This window comes from Scyliorhinus torazame, chromosome 9, assembly GCF_047496885.1.
Source record: "Scyliorhinus torazame isolate Kashiwa2021f chromosome 9, sScyTor2.1, whole genome shotgun sequence".
NCBI lineage: Eukaryota > Metazoa > Chordata > Chondrichthyes > Carcharhiniformes > Scyliorhinidae > Scyliorhinus > Scyliorhinus torazame.
The window spans coordinates 77,292,326-77,311,370 of NC_092715.1; the positions used below are offsets into that span (position 1 = coordinate 77,292,326).

The 19,045-nt window shown below is 48.5% G+C and overlaps 1 protein-coding gene across 3 annotated transcripts in view; it reads left to right on the plus strand.

Moving 5' to 3' along the window:
* The window catches only part of rasgrf2b (Ras protein-specific guanine nucleotide-releasing factor 2b), a 465,843-nt gene that overhangs the window by 254,835 nt on the left and 191,963 nt on the right, over positions 1 to 19,045 (plus strand). For all 3 annotated transcript variants that reach the window (XM_072516189.1, XM_072516187.1, XM_072516188.1), the window contains exons 13-15: positions 5,128 to 5,210; positions 6,623 to 6,871; positions 16,314 to 16,702. In XM_072516189.1, the coding sequence (XP_072372290.1) occupies positions 5,128 to 5,210; positions 6,623 to 6,871; positions 16,314 to 16,702 (721 nt within the window). The remainder of the gene's footprint in view (positions 1 to 5,127; positions 5,211 to 6,622; positions 6,872 to 16,313; positions 16,703 to 19,045) is intronic.

Below are 19,045 nucleotides of genomic sequence, written 5' to 3' on the forward strand. Positions count from 1 at the left end.
GTCAGCGCCTGCAATGGAGATTGGATGTGGGACTGTTAGCGGACGAAGGGGTGAGCGGGCGGGTGAAGGAATCCATCTAAAACTACCTGGAGGTTAACGATACGGGAGAGGTCTCAGCAGCAATGGTTTGGGACGCACTGACGGCAGTGGTCAAAGGGGAGCTGATTTTGATTCAGGTCCATAGGGAGAAGGAAGAGAGGGCAGACGCGGATAGGTTTGTCGGGAAAATACTTCTGGTAGACAGGAGGTATGTGGAACCCCGGATGTTGGATTACTGAAGGAACAACGGGGGCTACAGGTGGAATTTGGCTTGTTATCTATGGAGAAGACGGTGGAGCAGTTCAGGAAGGCGAGGGGGGCGATATATGAGTATGGAGAGAAGGCTAGTAGAATGCTGGCACACCAGCTCAGGAAAAGGGAGGCAGCTAGGGAGTTAGGGAGAGTGAAGGACAGAGAAGTGAACACAATCTTGGACCCAGCAGGTGTCAACGGAGTGTTTAAGGAGTTTTACAGCAGGCGATACGAGTCGGAACCCCCAGCTAGAGTGGAAGGAATGAGGCAATTTCTGGGAGGGCTGGAGTTCCAAACGGTGGACAGAGGGTTGGTAGAAAGGCTTGGAGCCCCGATAGGAATTGAAGAAATAGCAGATGAACTGGAGGCCATGCAGTCAGGCAAGGTCCCGGGACCAGATGATTACCCAGTGGAATTTTATAAAAAGTTCTCTGACATGCTTGGCCCACTGTTGGTGAGGAATGTTTAACGAGGCAAGGAAGCGCGGTGCTCTTCCCCCGACAATGTCACAGGGCTCGATCTCGCTGATCCTGAAGCGGGAGAAGGGCCCTGAGCTATGCGGGTCTTACAGGCCGATCTCCCTGTTGAAAGTTGATGCCAAACGGTTAGCTAAAATCTTGTCCTCAAGGACAGAAGACTGTGTCACGGGGGTGATAGGGGAAGACCAGACGGGGTTTGTTAGGGTAGGCAGCTAACGGCCAACGTTAGAAGGCTCTTAAATGTAATCATGATGCCCCCAGAGGGAAAGGAGGTGGAGGTAGTGGCCGCAATGGATGCAGAGAAGGCCTTTGACCGGGTGGAATGGAACTATCTGTGGGAGGGGTTGGGGCGGTTCGGGCTTGGTCGGGGTTTCATCGATGGGTCAGGCTGCTGTACCAGACACCAGAAGCGAATGTTCGAACGAGCAGGTTGGCGTTGGGCTAATTTAGACTGCACCGGGGGACTAGACAGGGATGCCCCCTCTCTCCATTGCTGTTCACTCTGGCCACTGAGCCACTGGCAATAGCAATAAGAGCTTCCAGGGGCTGGTCCGGGGTGGGGTGGAACAAAGGGTCTCGCTCTACGCCGACGATCTGCTCCTGTATGTTTCCAACCCGTTAGTGGGGATGGGAGAGATCATAAGGATTTTAGGGGAATTTGCCCATTTTTCAGGGTACAAATTTAACATGGGGAAAAGCAAAATGTTTACGATCCAGGCAAGGGGGCAGGAGAGGAGATTGGGAGAGCTGCCGTTCAGAGTGGTGGGAGGTAGCTTCCGTTATTTAGGGATCCAGGTGGCACGAGACTGGGGGCTGTTACATAAACTAAACTTGACCCGATTAGTGGAACAAATGAAAGAGGACTTCTGAAGGTGGGATATGCTCTCGTTATCACTGGTGGGGAGGGTACAGACAGTGAAAATGACGGTCCTCCCGAGATTCCTGTTTGTTTTTCAGTGCCTCCCCATCTTTATCCCAAAGGCCTTTTTCAAGAGGGTAAATAAGGTGATCTCCGGTTTTGTTTGGGCGGGTAAACGCCCGCGAGTGAAGAAGGTGATGCTGGAGCGTGTCCGGGGGAGGGGGAATGGTGGGCTGGCGCTGTCGAACTTTAGCAACTATTACTGGGCAGCAAATATAGCCATGATTAGGAAGTGGGTAGTGGGGAAGGGTCGGTGTGGGAGCGAATAGAGGCAGCATCTTGAAAGGACACGAGTTTAGGGGCATTGATCACAGCACCTCTGCTGTTCTCGCCGGCTACAAGCTCGGTGGTAGTGGTGGCCCTGATAGTCTGGGAGGAGTGGAGGAAACATGTGAGAGCGGAGGCAGCATCGGTTTGGGCTCCAATTTGTAGCAACCATCGGTTTGCCCCAGGGAGACGGGATGGAGGGTTTCGGGGATGGCAGAGAGCAAGGATCGGGAGGATGGGAGATTTGTTTATAGATGGGAGCTTCCCCGGTTTGAAGGTAGGGGAGAGGTTTGGGTTGATGTGAGTGAATGGGTTTAGGTATCTGCAGATTCGGGACTTCTTGCGAAGGCAGGTTCCAACCTTCCCGCTCCTACCGCCACGTGGGATACAAGATAGGGTAATTTCTAGACCATGGGTGGGAGAGGGGAAGGTCTCAGATATCTATAAAGAACTCATGGAGTCAGAGGAAATGCAGACAGAGAAGCTAAAGCACAAATGGGAGGATGAGTTAGGGGGAGAGATAGAGGCAGGTCTCTGGGCGGAAGCGTTAAGCAGGGTCAACATGTCCACGTCTTGCGCCAGGCTCAGCCTGATACAATTTAAGGTCGTTCACCGGGCACACATGACGGTGGCCCGGATGAGCATGTTTTTGGGGATAGAAGACAGGTGTGCAAGGTGTACGAGAGGGCCAGTGATCCATGTTCATATGTTTTGGGCATGTTCGAAGCTTAGGGGATTCTGGCAGAGGTTTGCTGATGTCATGTCCCCGGTGTTAAAAACAAGGGTGGCACCGGGTCCAGAGGTGGCGATTTTCAGAGTGTCGGAGGACCCGGGAATCCAGGGGGCGAGAGAGGCTGACGTCTTGACCTTTGCTTCCTTGGTAGCCTGGAGACGGATACTGTTAGCATGGAGGGCCTCGAAGCCCCCAAAATCAGAGACCTGGGTCAATGACATGGCTGGCTTACTCAGTCTGGAGAGAATCAAGTTTGGGGGAGAGTGGCGGGGGTGGGGGGGTGGGGGTGGGGGGGGGGGGGGGTTGGGGTGGGGGGGTGAGGGCTTAGTTTAGTCTAAATTACTGTTCTAGGCAGGTGGGACCTGTGAGGGAGGTGGGGGGTCTTTGCACTATGTTTATAGTTGTTTGTATATGGTTACTTTTATTGTTATAAAATCACAAATGCCTTAATAAAATATTTTACAAAAAAAAATTAAATTTGGACAAGTTGATTGAGCAAATGAAATGTTCGCGTGGAGTTTGCACATTCTCCCCGTGTTTGCGTGGGTTTCGTCCCCACAACACAAAGATGTGCAGGGTAGGTGGATTGGCCACGCTAAATTGCCCCTTAATTGTAAAAAATGAATTGTGCACTCTAAATTTAAAAAAAAAGAAGGTCCTTCAGAAATATATAAGGAACTGATGGAGTGGGAAGAGGTTCCAATTGGGGAGGTGAAGTGGAAGACCTGGGAGGGGAGTTGGAAGTCGGGATATGGGAGAAGGCCCTGAGGACACTCAATGCTTCCCAATTGTGTGCCAGGCTTAGCCTGGTCCAATTCAAGCTGGTCCACAGGGCTCATATGACTGTGGCCTGAGTGAACAGGTTTTTTGAGGAGGTGGAGAACAGGTGTGGGCGGTGTGGGGTGTCCTGCGAATCATGTGCACATGTTCTGGGCGTGTCCAAGGCTGAGGGGATTTTGGCAGGGATTTTCAGATGTCACATCAGAGGTCCTGGAAGGGATGGTGACTCCAAGTCCAGATGTGGCAATATTTGGAGTGTCGGAAGATCCGGGAGCCCAGGGAGGGAGAGAGGCCGACGTTTTGGCCTTTGCCTCCCTGGTGGCCCGGAGACGGATTTTGCTGGGATGGGGGACTCGGAGCCTCCAAAGGCGGGTGTTTGGGTCAGTGACAAGGCAGGGTTTCTTAGGCTAGAGAAAATTAAGTTTGCCTTAAGGGGTTCAGTATAGGGGTTCACTTGGAGGTGGCAGCTGTTCATCGACTTCTTCAAGGAGAATTGACCGTCAGCAGGTGGAATAGCCAATTTAAATGAATTAACCATCAATTGATCAGAATTTAACATTGCCCATCTGCTTTTACGGTTGGTGGGCAGGCCAACCAGTGTGAAATCATACTCCGGGGGGCAACCACGGCCAGGAGTGAATTTCGCGGATGCTTCCGGACTCGCTGTATGCGAGCTCCCAATGGCCGAAAAATTCAGGCCTATATCTGTGGAAAATTAGGCCAGTAATATTATCACAATGCTACCGCTTTCTTTGTCAGGGTTAGTGGTGAACAGTGATGAAAGGATAACATTGATACTTAATTATGCTTTTGGTGCCAAGGTTAAATATCGGGAAATAAATGAGACCAGCTTAAAATGAGGAAAGAGGGGAATTGCAATAGATTGTCACATACAATTAAAGATCAAATTATAAATCTTCATGATCCACTGATCTGGCTATTTAACAATGAGAGGCTCCATTGCAAAACTTACTGTTTAATAATCATCAGCACAAGTTGAGATCTTGCCATTTAGTGCCTGGAGGAAGCCACTGTTTTCTTAGGGTAAAACTTTGTGTGGGATTTTACGACCCTGTCACGATGGGGCGGGACCAGAATAATGCGATGAGCTGCTCAAAGGCCCATTGACATTGGCGGGATGGTGAACCCCTCTGGCAGGAAGGGTTTTAAAATTGCATCCTTAAAACTAATAAACTATAAAGTCCATTGTGTATTACGTTTGGGAATTTTTCTAGTTTAAAGGTGCAATATAAATGAAAGTTATTGTTTGTTCTTAACTTGCTACCTACGGCATCTGAATGGAATATATCTACCAATGCCTGTTTTCATATTGGTCTCTATGGAGACAGATATTTCCATGGCATCTGTTTCCATGGTGGTGCCACATTCAGTTATACATCCGTATCCCTAATGGACAGGAGGATGTTCGTTTCTTTGACAGTTCATGGAGGCTGTTCTTTGTAACCTCTCACACACTATTGAGGGGTTTATGTAGATCCAAATGTTTAACCTTACTACCGAGGTAGAAAATAAAGCTAGACTAAAAAAAATAACTTTGTGATGTTTTTCATGACATTATTGTAGTCTTCAAAGGAATAGATGAGAAACCTGAAAAATGTATTTTTATTTCTAATTATCTGGTGTTTGTTCTTTTGCAGTGTATAGACAACATACGATGCAATGGACTAATGACCAATGTATTTGAGGAATATTCGAAAGTTACTGTGCCTAACATGATTAGGTAAGTCTTATGCAAGAGTCTAAGGGCTAATTCCAGTTAGGATTGGGCCTTAATGGGAGTGAATTGTGTGAAATCGTAAGAACACAAGAAATAGGAACAGGAGTAGACCATTTTGCCCATCACGCCTGCTACACCAAGCAATGCAGTCATCGCTGATCGACTGCCTCAACTGCACTTTCCCATGCACTCCACATATCCCTTGATTGCGTGAGAGACTAAAATTCTGTTTTAACTGTATTCAACAATGGAGCATCCACAACACTCTGGGGTAGAGAATTCCAAAGATTCACAACCCCTTTGAGTGAAGTAATTTCTCCTCACCTTGGTCCTTAATGATCGGCCCTTTATCCAGAGTAGTCTATAATTCTCAACTGCATTTCTTGCGAGGGCCATTCCTGCTGAGAGTGCCAGATTGTGGAAGTACTGATTTACGACATCTTATTTTCTTACAACAACCTTGCTTGCAGCTACTAATTCAGTTGCGGCAAGCAAGGTAGGTAGGAAGGGATATAAACAGAAAATGTTGGAAATACTGAGCAACATCTGTAGCGAGAGAAACATCTCGGCTCAGTGATCGGAAGAAGTTGGACATGTAACTTTGTGTACTTTAAGCAGGAAAACGGTGGGGGGGGGGGGGAGTGAAAGAGGAAATGGGAGCATCTTTCCTCACCTAAATCTATCATTGTAACTACCATTCTCCCTCATCCCCTTAAATGCACCTATATCCGGGTCAAGTACTTGACGTGATAGCAAGTTCCACATTCCCACCACTATTGGCTAAAGATGTTTTTTCTCAATTCCCTATTGGACCTTTTGGTGCCTATCTTATATTGAGTTTTATTTTTGTCCCAATCAGCCTTTGGGGAGACTAAAAGATGCCTTTAAAGATACTTAGTGCCTTTATCCCCCAGAAATGACTGCATCACCGTAAATGTTTGCATCATCCTTTGTCAGCAGATGGATTCCAAGATCTTTCTCCCGAACCCTTCCCAATTTGTTGAGCTCCCAAATGCAAGGCTCAAATGGACAGACGTTGACATTGATTATTAGAATTAAATTGACCCTGGTGGTACAAGTGTTTATCTGGGTGAAAACATATCTCATTGTGACCACATCCCACTGAATCTGTTCATGGAACTAAAATTCATCACTGTACAGATGACACAACATAGCCATACAGTCTCCACTGTACCTTACCGCCATTATCCCTCAATCCACAATGAGAAAATTAGCCACTTGCATCATTGTATATTCCCATTTCCTGCAAGAGTTATTATTTTAGTTCCACTGTGATAATGATTTCAAGTCAGCATCAAGCCTGCAGTCAATAGCTTCCTTACATCAGTATATCCAAGGATATGTCATTACAAAAGATTTGTGAAATCAATTAACAAAATTATTATTTTCCACAGATCTGATATCCGACTTCATAGCGATGATATGGATATCTGCTTCAGTAAGACGCTGAACTCCTGTAAAGTGCCACAAATCCGCTATGCCAGTGTTGAGAGGTTGTTGGAAAGATTGACTGATCTACGATTTCTGAGCATTGATTTCCTCAATACCTTCCTCCACACCTACCGCATATTCACAACTGCACTGGTGGTCCTGGAGAAGCTGGCAGACATCTACAAGAAACCACTCACCTCCATCCCTGTTAGGTAAGGCCTAACTAAAATAGTTGTTGAATTTGACAGTAATATAGATTGTTTTTCTAAAAAATATATATTCTTAGGGTGTTGCCAGCACTGACAGCCATGTGAATTGACCAACTGCAGTTGTTCTAAGCAGGTGGTGATGGTGGGGCTTATTAAACTGCTGGAGTCCTAGTGGTGGTTGGATTCCCATAATTATAGAGTCAGAGAATCTCTACAGTGCATTCGGCCCTTCGAGTCTGCACCGACCCTTCGAAAGATCACCCTACCTAGGTCCAATCCCCCGCCCTGTTCCCACAACCCAACCCTAAGGGGCAATTTAGCATGGCAAATTCACCGAGCCTGCAAATCTTTGGACTGTAGGAGGAAACTGGAACACCCGGAAGAAACCCACGCAGACACGGGGAGAATTCACAAACTCCACACAGACAGTCACTCGAGATTGGAATCGAACCCGGATCCCTGGCGCTGTGACTTAGCAGTGCTAACCACTGCGGCACCATGCCGCCCCAGGAAATTCTGGGATATTACCTGCCTGATAATGAAAAATGATGCAATGAACCAGTTTAACCCAGTTGTCTGGACAGCTGGTTTGTGATGCAAAACAAGGCCAACAGCACAGGTTCAATTCCTGTACTGGCTGAGGTTATTCATGACGATGGCAACTTTACTTTCATTACCATTCAAGATGGTGTGAGACTTGGAGAAGGACCTATGGAGCTTGGAATTTTCAAGGCATTGCTTTTTGTGTTCGTGGGGAAGATGATGTTGGTGAAGTGACCATGCTAAGTTGCTGGAGCACATCCTATAAATTGTACGCACAACAGCCATTGTAAAGCCATGATAGCTGGGATAGTGTTATAACCTGCCTACTTACCATTGGCTGGGGACTAATGACTATCCCACAATCCTGTGGGAGTATGAGCTTCCCCAATGAGGGGGCGGAGAAACCACTAGTAAACTCCTAGTATAAATAAAGCTGGCCAGTTCAGGAACCAGCAGGAAGGAGTATGTAGCAAGGGAAGTTACTGCTACTGTTATGTATATATGTTATAGTAAATAAATGTTATTACTTTGTATCCTTAAAACTCGTGCTGGATTCTTCGTGGCCCTTACAAAACTGGCGACGAAGGTTAAAGTGAATAGCCGTCTACACTGCTGAAGCCACCTCCCTGGATTTTTGTTGGATACAGGTTGGAAGTTGTTTTCTATTATACCATGCCTCTGTATGGACGTTTGGATGTTTTTGATGCTGCGCTGGAAAGCTAGAACCAGTACACACAACGGATGCGTTACTATTTCCGGGCAAACAATATCACCGAAAACAAGCGCCAGGTGGTCATATTGCTCACCGCCTGCGGCCCGCATATGTTTGGGGTGATTAGGAACCTTACGTACCCAGCTACGCCGGACACCAAAACGTTTGATGAACTTGTGAATATAGTGGGGCAACATTTTAACCCAACCCCGTCCACGATAGTCCAGCGTTACCGGTTTAATACCGCTGAGAGGACCCCTGGAGAATCCCTTGCCGATTTTCTATCCAGGCTACGCAGGATTGCGGAGTACTGTGACTATGGTGAGACCTTGTCAGAAATGTTACGCGACCGTTTGGTTTGCGGTATTAACAATGCGGCCACCCAGAGAAAGTTGTTAGCGGAGCCAACATTGACTTTTCAACAGGCCATTCAAATAGTATTGTCCCGAGAGAGCACAGAGCGAGGAGTACAGGAGCTACAGGGAATGGAAGTGCATTCCTTGGGGCGCAACCCCTTCCGTCCGAAAACGTCCCCCTGCACTCCTGCGGTACCTTGGGCGAGGCAACGTCCGGACCGACGCCAGTGGCCGTCGGACATTCCTCCCCGAAGGGAGCCTTCTCCAGAGCCAATGGATGAGGAGCCATGTCCGTGTCAGACTTGTAGGCGCCGACCCCGTCGCGGACAGCGGTCCTGGGGGCGCCAGAGGCACCGTCGTTCCGACCGAAACTGGGACCAGCACAGGGGCCGTAACTGGGACCAGCCCAGAGGCCGTACCTTCCATGTGGATGAACCTGCGGCGACTACTCCTGCGGACGTGGAGACGGAGGACGACTGCCTGCAGCTGCATTGTGTGGCAGCTCCCCGTGTGGCCCCCATTAAGGTGACAGTACGGGTCAATGGCCACCCGCTTGAGATGGAGTTGGATACTGGCGCAGCGGTCTCTGTGATCGCCCAGAGGACATTCGACCGCATCAAGCAGGGTATACAGACCCTTACATTAACCGACTCACAGGCCAGGTTGGCCACCTACACGGGGGAACCACTGGACATTGCAGGAACTACAATGACCCCTGTTGTCTATGGACGCCAGGAGGGGCGTTTCCCACTTATCGTGGTGCGCGGCCATGGGCCCAGCCTGTTGGGTCGGGACTGGTTGCGCCATTTGCGGTTGCAATGGCAGCACATCCTCCAAACAGTTTCTGAAGGGTTGACTGAGGTGCTAGGACAATACCCAGATGTATTCCAGCCTGGTTTGGGGAAAATAAAAGGGGCCGTAGCCCGTATCCAAGTTGAACCAGGAGCCACGCCGCGCTATTTCCGGGCGCGCCCAGTGCCTTACGCCTTGCTCGAGAAGGTAGAAGGGGAGCTCACTCATTTGGAGAGTTTGGGTATGATCAGGCCCGTCCGTTTTGCTGACTGGGCAGCACCAATTGTACCTGTAATGAAGCCAGATGCCACAGTTCGCTTGTGTGGCGACTATAAACTTACAGTGAATACGGCTTCCCGACTCGACCGATATCCAATGCCTCGCATAGAGGATCTCTACGCGAAACTTGCAGGTGGACTCTCGTTCACAAAATTAGATATGAGTCACGCCTACCTGCAGTTGGAGCTGGACCTTGCCTCCTGACCATATGTAACGATTAATACACACCGGGGCCTGTATGAATATACACGGTTGCCCTTTGGAGTATCCTCTGCCTGCGCAATTTTCCAACGCGTTATGGAGGGCATTTTGAGAGGTTTACCACGTGTGGCTGTCTACCTAGATGACGTTTTGATTACAGGGACGTCGGAGCAGGAACATTTGGAGAATCTGGAGGCTGTCCTTAGACGCCTTTCGGAGGCTGGAATCCGTTTACGTCGCACAAAGTGCGTATTTCAGGCAAAGGAAGTAGTCTACCTAGGTTATCGGGTGGACTGCGAAGGTTTGCACCCCGTCGCAGAGAAGGTGCGTGCAATTCAACAGGCCCCCGCCCCGACTGACACTTCGCATCTTCGTTCTTTTCTCGGTCTCGTAAACTATTACGGGAAGTTCCTCCCCAATCTGGCAACTACGCTGGCCCCTTTGCACCTTCTACTAAAGAAAAATCACACCTGGGTTTGGGGTCAGCCGCAAGAAACCGCTTTCCGGCGGGTAAAGCAACAATTGTCGTCGTCTGGGTTACTAACCCACTATGATCCTGGAAAGCCTTTGCTCGTCACATGTGATGCATCCCCGTACGGTATTAGGACCGTCCTGTCCCACAAGATGGAGACGGGGCCGAACGACCGATAGCTTTCGCCTCCCGCACATTGACTGCAGCGGAGAAAAATTACGCGCAGATCGAGAAGGAGGGCCTGGCAGTGGTTTTTGCGGTGAAACGCTTCCACCAGTATGTGTACGGCCGCCATTTCACTATCGTGACTGATCATAAGCCCCTGCTGGGACTTTTCAGAGAGGATAAGCCAATACCGGCCATTGCTTCTGCACGGATCCAGCGCTAGGCTTTGTTGCTTGCTGCATACGAGTATTCTCTGGAGCACAAACCAGGTACGCAGATAGCAAATGCCGACGCACTGAGCCGATTGCCTTTATTGACCGGCCCCATGTCGACCCCCACGACCGGTGAGGTGGTTGCAACCCTAAATTTTATGGACACCTTGCCTGTCACGGCATCACAGATCCGTGAATGGACCCAGACGGAGCCAGTCCTGTCAAAGGTTCGGCACATAGTCCTTTATGGTGGGCAGCATAGACAGCTCCCAGGCGAGTTGCGGGCATTTTCCTCCAAGCTGTCAGAATTCAGCGTGGAAGACGGCATCCTCTTGTGGGGGACGCGTGTGATTGTCCCGGAAAAAGGCCAGGAGCTGATACTATCAGATTTGCACAATGGGCATCCAGGCGTGACCAAAATTAAAATGTTGGCCCGGAGTTATGTCTGGTGGCCAGGCCTCGACACCGACATTGAGAAGGTGGCCCAAAACTGCTCCATTTGCCAGGAGCATCAGAAGCTTCCGCCGGTCGCGCCCCTACATCACTGGGAATGGCCAGGGCGGCCTTGGGCACGCTTGCATGCAGATTTCGCAGGCCCTTTTCAAGGATCCATGTTCCTTCTACTAATTGACGCCCAGTCCAAATGGCTAGAGGTGCACAAGATGCAGGGGACAGCGTCCTGCGCAACAATTGAAAAAATGCGTTTATCGTTTAGTACGCATGGCCTCCCCGAGGTGCTGGTCACGGATAACGGCACTCCATTCACGAGTGAGGAGTTTGCGAGGTTCACAAAGATGAACGGCATCCGTCATATCCGCACTGCCCCTTACTACCCGGCTTCAAATGGGTTGGCAGAGCGCGCAGTGCAGACATTCAAAAGAGGCCTAAAGAAGCAGTCTTCCGGATCAATGGACACGAGACTGGGTCGCTTTTTGTTTACGTACAGGACCACCCACCATGCAGTGACTGGGGTAGCTCCCGCAGAACCCCTAATGGGCCGGAGACTTCGCACCCGCCTTAGTATGGTTTTCCCGGACATTGGCGCAAAAGTACGCCGCACACAAGAACGGCAGGGACAGGGATTTTCTCGGCATCGGCCGATTCGGCAGTTTGCGCCCGGTGACCCAGTGTTCGTTCGGAATTTTGCTGGTGGTGCCCAATGGGTTCCTGGTGTAATCTTTCGCCAAACGGGCCCTATATCTTACCAAGTGCAAGCCCAGGGTCGTCTCCAGCGAAAACATGTAGACCACGTTCGGTCCAGAAGACCATCCCCTCAAAAGATTCCCCGCCCCCGGAGCACATTTCAACAGCCGCAGAGACCAGAGACAAGGGAAGGTAGTCCTCACAATCTTCCACTGGTGCCTCACTCGAAGCCTGCGCAGGTCATTACGGGACCGAATAGAGATAGAGACGCTGACATGATGGAGGCAGCAGACTCTGACTCCGAGATGGAGACACAGGATGCATCAGAGGGGAATCCTCAGGTCCACGGGCCGTGGATGTACAACCGTTGCGCCGTTCTTCATGGAAACGCCGGTCTCCGTCTCGTTCCACGCCGCCTGATCCAGCGCCGCGTGCAAATGGTGTCCGGCCTGCGGCCAAACGTGTCCGACGCCCTCCTTCGCCAGGGTCTTCGGTGGATTCCTTGGACTTTGGGGGGGAGGGATGTTATAACCTGCCTGCTTACCATTGGCTGGGGACTAATGACTATCCCGCAATCCTGTGGGAGTATGAGCTTCCCCAATGAGGGGGCGGAGAAACCACTAGTAAACTCCTAGTATAAATAAAGCTGGCCAGTTCAGGAACCAGCAGGAAGGAGTATGTAGCAAGGGACGCTACTGCTACTGTTATGTATATATGTTATAGTAAATAAATGTTATTACTTTGTATCCTTAAAACTCGTGCTGGATTCTTCGTGGCCCTTACAAAAGATAGATATTGAGTTCATTCGTAATGGGGATCAGCAAGTGAACTTCTCTTCCTTATTTGGTATTGAGCTTTTTAAGTGTTGCAGCTGCAGCTTATTAGGCAAATGATGAGTATTCTGTCACCCTCTTGAGGTGAACCTTTTAGATGATGGGTGGAGAGGATTTGAGGGATCAGGAAGTGAACCATTCATCGCAGAGTACCCAGGCTTCCATGCTCTTATACCACAGTATTGACATGGTTCGTCCATTTTAGCTTCTGGTTAGTGGTGACTCGCAAGATTTTGATTATGGGGAATCCAGCAGTGGTGTTGTCATCATTGAAGGTCAGTTAGTTGACTGGGTTTTCTCTTGTTCAAGATGGTCCTGGCAGTTGCATGGAATGGGTGTTCCCTGCCACTTGCTGGTCCATGTCCGATGTTATCTAGGCTGTCATGGGTTACTTCATTAACATTGAAGTTGTGCAAACGGCTTCATTCCTGACCTTGTGACAGAGGAAGATCATTGATAAGCCAGGGTCAATGCTCTCAGAACAGTCAGGCTCCATTGGGTGTATTTTCTGATGGGCAGTATTGCTACTGCTGATGGGATTTGGGTTGCAAGGTCCAGAAACTCTGATGTCCCAATTACTTCCTCTTCCTTTAGAGAGGACTTTTACTCAGCCCCCATGCAGCATACACTGAAAGCCTTTGGTTCGCCTAAAATAAGAACAGAAAATTCTGGAAACACGCAGCAGATCTGGCAGCATCTGTGGAGAGAGAAATAGAGTTCAGGTCAATTTTACTTTTGTATTTTGTTGGCCTACTTCACTTCCATATTTTGGATGAAGTCCCACCCAGCAGAATTTCCATCCTTTTTTGCCATATATTAAAGGGAACCTGTTTAAAGGACCAATTTAAAGGAAAGGAGGAGATACTTTAAAATTCTTTTTGGATTAAAAGAATCAATATTTGTTGTAATTATGGAATAATTATCTTATTTTTCAGATATTGTTTAAGCTGTTTTCAAGTACTCTGGATCAGACAAGGTGGAATTATTTACTTAATGAGAGAAACTGCATAATAATGGCCACTATTAGGACAGGGAAACTGACAGTATGGAAACTACCAAGAATTCTGTAGAACAGAAAGTTCCCAGAGAACAAAGGACTTGTAACTTTTTTCCATAATACCAATGTTCATACCACCTGAGTGGGGCACTGCTTCTAATCGGCAGTGCCTTGTGGCATGCCACTGTTACTCTACTGCTCATGACTGATTGGGAAGCATTGCAATCACGTTTTATGCAGTATAAGAAGAAATCTGGTGGCGGGTAGAACGATCAAGCCATCTCATGATTTTAAAATAATCATCCTTGTTTTTAAATCCTTCCATTGCCTCGCCCCTGCCCATCTCTGATATTTCCTCGAGCCCTTGAATCCGTGATATTTGCTCTTGAGCTTCCCTATTTTAATTGCTCCAACATTGTAATCTTCAGCTGCCTTGGCTCCAGGCTCTGGAATTCCCACTCTCCATCTCTCCACCTCTCTTTACCTTGCTTTTCTCCTTTAAGATACTCCTTAAAACCTACCTCGTTGATCAAGCTTTTGGTCATCTGACCTAATATCTCCTTCTCTAGTTTGGTGTCACTTCATACTTTGTTTTATACTGTTCCTGGAAGCGCCTTGTGACATTTTATTGCATTTAAGGGGCTAAATATATATAAATTGTTGTAAAGATTACAGTCCATCCATCAGCACTTTCAAGTGACTACACATCGTACAAGCTTTTGTTGCATTGCTTATATGTGTGAACCTGTGCACGCGCTCAGATCTTCAGTTATAATTTCAACTGTCTAAGGGACTTCTGGGCTCTCATCCAAGCCACTTGTCTGAGAGCCCAGACATCTGTTAGAGCACTGAAACACCTGAGCCCATGAACAATGTTACTTGATTGACAGCTCTGGATCTCTGATCTTTGCTGTCAATTACACACTGTTTATTTGCACAAGATAAAGAGGTTTCAGGTGCTTGTAGTTTCTACTCTTGATACTTTCAATGTCTGGGTTGTAGTAAAAAATATTTTTAAAAATAAATTTAGAGTACCCAATTATTGTTTTCACCAATTAAGGGACAGTTTAACGTGGCCAATCCACCTAACCTGCACATCTTTGGGTTGTGGGGGTGAAACCCACGCAGATATGGGGAGAATGTGCAAACTCCACACAGACAGTGACCTGGGGCCGGGATCAAACCCAGGTCCTCAGCACCATAGGCAGCACGACGCCACCGTGCCCCCAATAAATATTTTTAAGATAGTGGAAAATTATCAAGGAATGACTTTTAAAAGTGTTTTTTTAACAAATCCTATTATCACCATTGGGTTTCTATTACAGTGCATAGTGGGCAAATGGGCATGCGGTGCTATAGCTTAGCATGTGGGGTCTTGAAAGTCCATAGGGACTGATTGGTAGGCATAGCTTGGAATGGGACTGAGGGGCATGAGGAGCCATAAGGGTTGGTTGGGTGGAATACTTTGGCATGGGAGCATGAGGAGCCATTGGACATGGGTGGAGGTGATATGAATGGGAATAGGAATGTGTAGGGTGTGAAGGATGATAAGCCTTTCTCTTTTTATTATAACTGGAACAAAGTTCCACATTTCTACCTTTTAAACATCCCACCTCTGCACCCAGCAGCCCCTGTGGCTGCCTCCTAACCTTCTCCCGCATCAGCTAGCCTGACAGTAGCCAGCATCTACATATCTACACTCGCTCAACCCCACTCCCCCACCCTACCCCCACCATCACCTGGAATAAAGATTCTGTCCTTCCTGGCATTTTCTCCCAATTTGAGTGGTACAAGTTTGCAATTCTTGTGATTCTCTCTCCCAGCCTCGAGGATGAAAATCCAACCCTCCATGTTTGTTGGCATGTCATTTAGATAGGCCATGGAATTGGTTGTGGGTTGTCTGGCGATACAGGACTCACAGCTATGTTGCCCTGGAGTTATAAACAGAGTAGTTGTCCTGACACATACCTCGAGCAGCAGCTGTGTCGCTTCTTAACCAATGGACAGGGTATTCTAGAGTTGTGCAGCTCCATCACCATTCCAGTCCATTTTCTGGCATTCATAATTTTTGAACTGGGTATTAGCAGCCACTATTTTTCTCATAAACAGACTTTGGAAAAGCTAAAAGGTGCCGCAAAGATACTTACGGTCCTTGAGCCTGAGAAGTGACTGCACCCCTGTAAATGTTCCCATCATTTACATAGAATGTAAAGTTGGAACTTGTCCGTATGGGTGGCATGGTGACACAGTGGTTAGCACTGCTGCCTTACAACTCCAGGGACCTGGTTTTAATTCCGGCCTCGGGTAACTGTCTGTGTGGAGTTTGCACTTTCTCCCCATGTCTGTGTGAACTTCCTCCGGGTGCTCCGGTTTCCTCCCACAGTCCAAAGATATGCAGGTTAGGTGGATTGGCCATGGTAAATTGCTCTTAGTGTCAAAGATTAGATGGGTTACTGGTTTGGAGGGATAGAGTGGAGGTGTGAGCTTCAGTAGGGTGCTCGTTCAAGGGCCGGTGTAGAATCGATGGGTCGAATGGCCTCCTTCTCCACTGTAAATTCTATGATTCTCTGATATGTCTAGAACAAGGTGTTTACCTACTGAGTGGTTTACATATAGTTTATCTCAATATTTCATGTTGACATTTGATGATTATCATTTTTATGGTGGGCCATAACCTCGAGTCCTGTGGCAATTGATTTGCTTCAATTATCCAATTCAATACATTCCTTTTCATTCATAGGTCACTGGAACTGTTTTTTGCAACTAATCAAAGCAACAGATCTGATCCCATGAATGATGGAAAGTCTCCAAGACTGTGTCGGAAATTTTCTTCGCCTCCTCCGCTGTCTCTTTCTCGGACGTCCTCTCCTGTCCGAACTCGGAAACTTTCACTCAGTTCCCCTGTGAATTCTAGAATAGGAGTTCTTGATCTTTCGACATCCTCCACGTCTAGTACTTCTACCTTTGCATATAGCCCAGCTTCCTCTCCACCTCCCCTAGCAAGCAAAACACCACTGGATTTGAGCAAAGGTTCCTCATCCCCAGACCACTGTCCCCTATCCACAGAGGAACATTCAGAGCATCCCCGCATTGATATATGCAGCAAGTTAAGAAGAAGCATCAGGAGAGGTACAGAAAATACATTACTTATTTGTTATTATTAGATTTTGTCCCTCTTCTATGATTGCCTTCTTTTTCTGCTAAGTTTCTCTCTTTATGTCATATACATTAAGGCTACTTGCCAACGCTTATTTTCCTGATTCCAGACTTTGTCACTGTCTTTAATGTTGTCTGTGGTCGCTCAGCAAATGGGTTGTTAAATTATCAGTTTTTTTAAAAATTCCCTATTTATCTCTTCATTTAGCTAATATTAACCATCTTGATTAGCACAGTTAGGATGGTTTACCTATGGACATCTCCATGTGCAAGGTTAATCCATAGTAAACGACCAGGAGCTGTACCTGAGAAAAGTGGGTAGGTTTGCCACTCTCTGTGGCTCAGCTGAGGTGGCCAAACATCCACTGAACATCAGAAGTAGGAGCCTTGGACCTTCGAGCCTGCTGCGCCATTCAATAAGATTATGGATGATCTTTTATCTCAATTACACTCTCTACCTGATCCATATGCCCCATGGTTTTCTTAGCACCAAAAACATATCAATCTCTATCTTGAATATACTCAATGACTGAGCATCCATAAGTGTTCTGAGGTAGTGAATTCCATAGATTTGGAACCCTTTGAGTGAAGAAGGTTCTCACTTCAGTCAAAAATGGTCAACTTCTTATGAAGAGACTGTGTGTAGATGGAGAAAACATCCTGTCAACCCCCTTAAGAATGTTATATATTCCAATCCATCTCTCATTCTTCTAAACTCGAGGGAATGTAGGCCGAGACCACTCACTAAAGATTAAGCCTACTCAATAAATTTAGTCTATTCAGTAAACAGACTACTGGCTAAATTTAATTTAACTACCTGGAAGGTCATGTGTACATTTTAGAGATAGGGCTGTGTAGCTGAGCATCGTTGACAACGGTACACTTCAATAATCAATATAATCAAGGCTATGGCAGCCATGGGCTGGATTCTCTGTTTCTGAGGCTAAGTGCTGATGCCAACAGGGAATCCATGGACTTTCACCACAGAAACATTGGCGCCACACCTGCACTGGTTCCGCTAATATCAATGGGCTAGCACAGGCGCCACGTGGAACACAGTCAATTCTAATAAAAAACAGTGCCGGATTCGCCGGGCCCGTGATTGACACTCAGGAGGCTGACAAGCTGCAGCTGCATGTAAACGATTCTCCCCCACACACACCAACCCAGCCAACAAGATGGCTGTAAGGAGAGCGGCACCAAGGTTCACGGACGCAAAACTGGAGACCCACCTGGACGTGGGGGAGGAGCGGCGGATGACCCTGTACCCCGGCCTGGGAAGGAGGCTGGCTGGCGCCACAGTCTGTCGTGCCTGGCGCAGGTGACAGAGTTGGTGAGCGCCGTGGGCAACGTCGCCTGTGCTGGCATGCAGTGCGAGAAAAAACTCCACGGCCGCCTCAGGGCGGCCAGGGCGAGTAGGCAGCACAGTGCCCCCCAGTACTAACCCTGCCCACTCCCCACACACACATAACCCCCCCCCTTGGGGGAACGGCTGAATCCCCATCCTGCCCTACATGCCAGCACTCATACCAGCCGCCATGACCAGGTGCCCTGGGCACCGAGACCACCAGCTACCCAATCCCTGGGCTGTATGCGTCGGACTGCCTAACACTGTCATTATATGTGTGTGTGTGTGTCCGCCTAGGAGAAGGCCGCACATAACTGCCGGGAGCGGGAGAAGTCAGACGGGGGATCCACCAGATCTGCAACCCCTCGCCGTGGCCGAGCAGAGGGCCCTGGATGTGGCCGGCATCCCAGAGGGTCCCCCCCCCCCCCCCCCCCCCCCACCCCCAAGCCAGCCAGCAGTCTAATTGTGTATTCTGTCTTGTGTCTTGCAGGACCAGCCGGAGATGGGGCCGGTCCGTCCGGAGTCACCTTAGCCAGGACCAGAGCCGGAGCCCCGCAGTGAGCCGAGCACTGACGAGGAGAGCAGATCAGCCACCAGCCCGAGACTCAGGAGACCCCGGAGCTCGGGTCGGAGGATGACAGTGATTTTCAGTCACAGCTGTCTGCAACACTTTCCACCATCCCAGAGACAATCGCCTCGGTTGGGCATGTTAGTGAAGAGGCTCCTGGGACACTATTTAGTGCGCACCACACAGCTGATCCGGTACAGCAGGTGAAGCATCCGAGGGAGCGAACAGCCGACCCCAGGAACTAGCTGCCGTCCATACGGGTCCTGGGCTTCTGGAACATCCAGTCCCAACTACAATAGAGATGCAGTCACAGAGCCAAGGACTACATGACGGGTTGTTGGCGAGCATCCAGCACCTGCAGGTGAAGTTGGAGGAGGCCAACACCATAAGAGTGGCATCC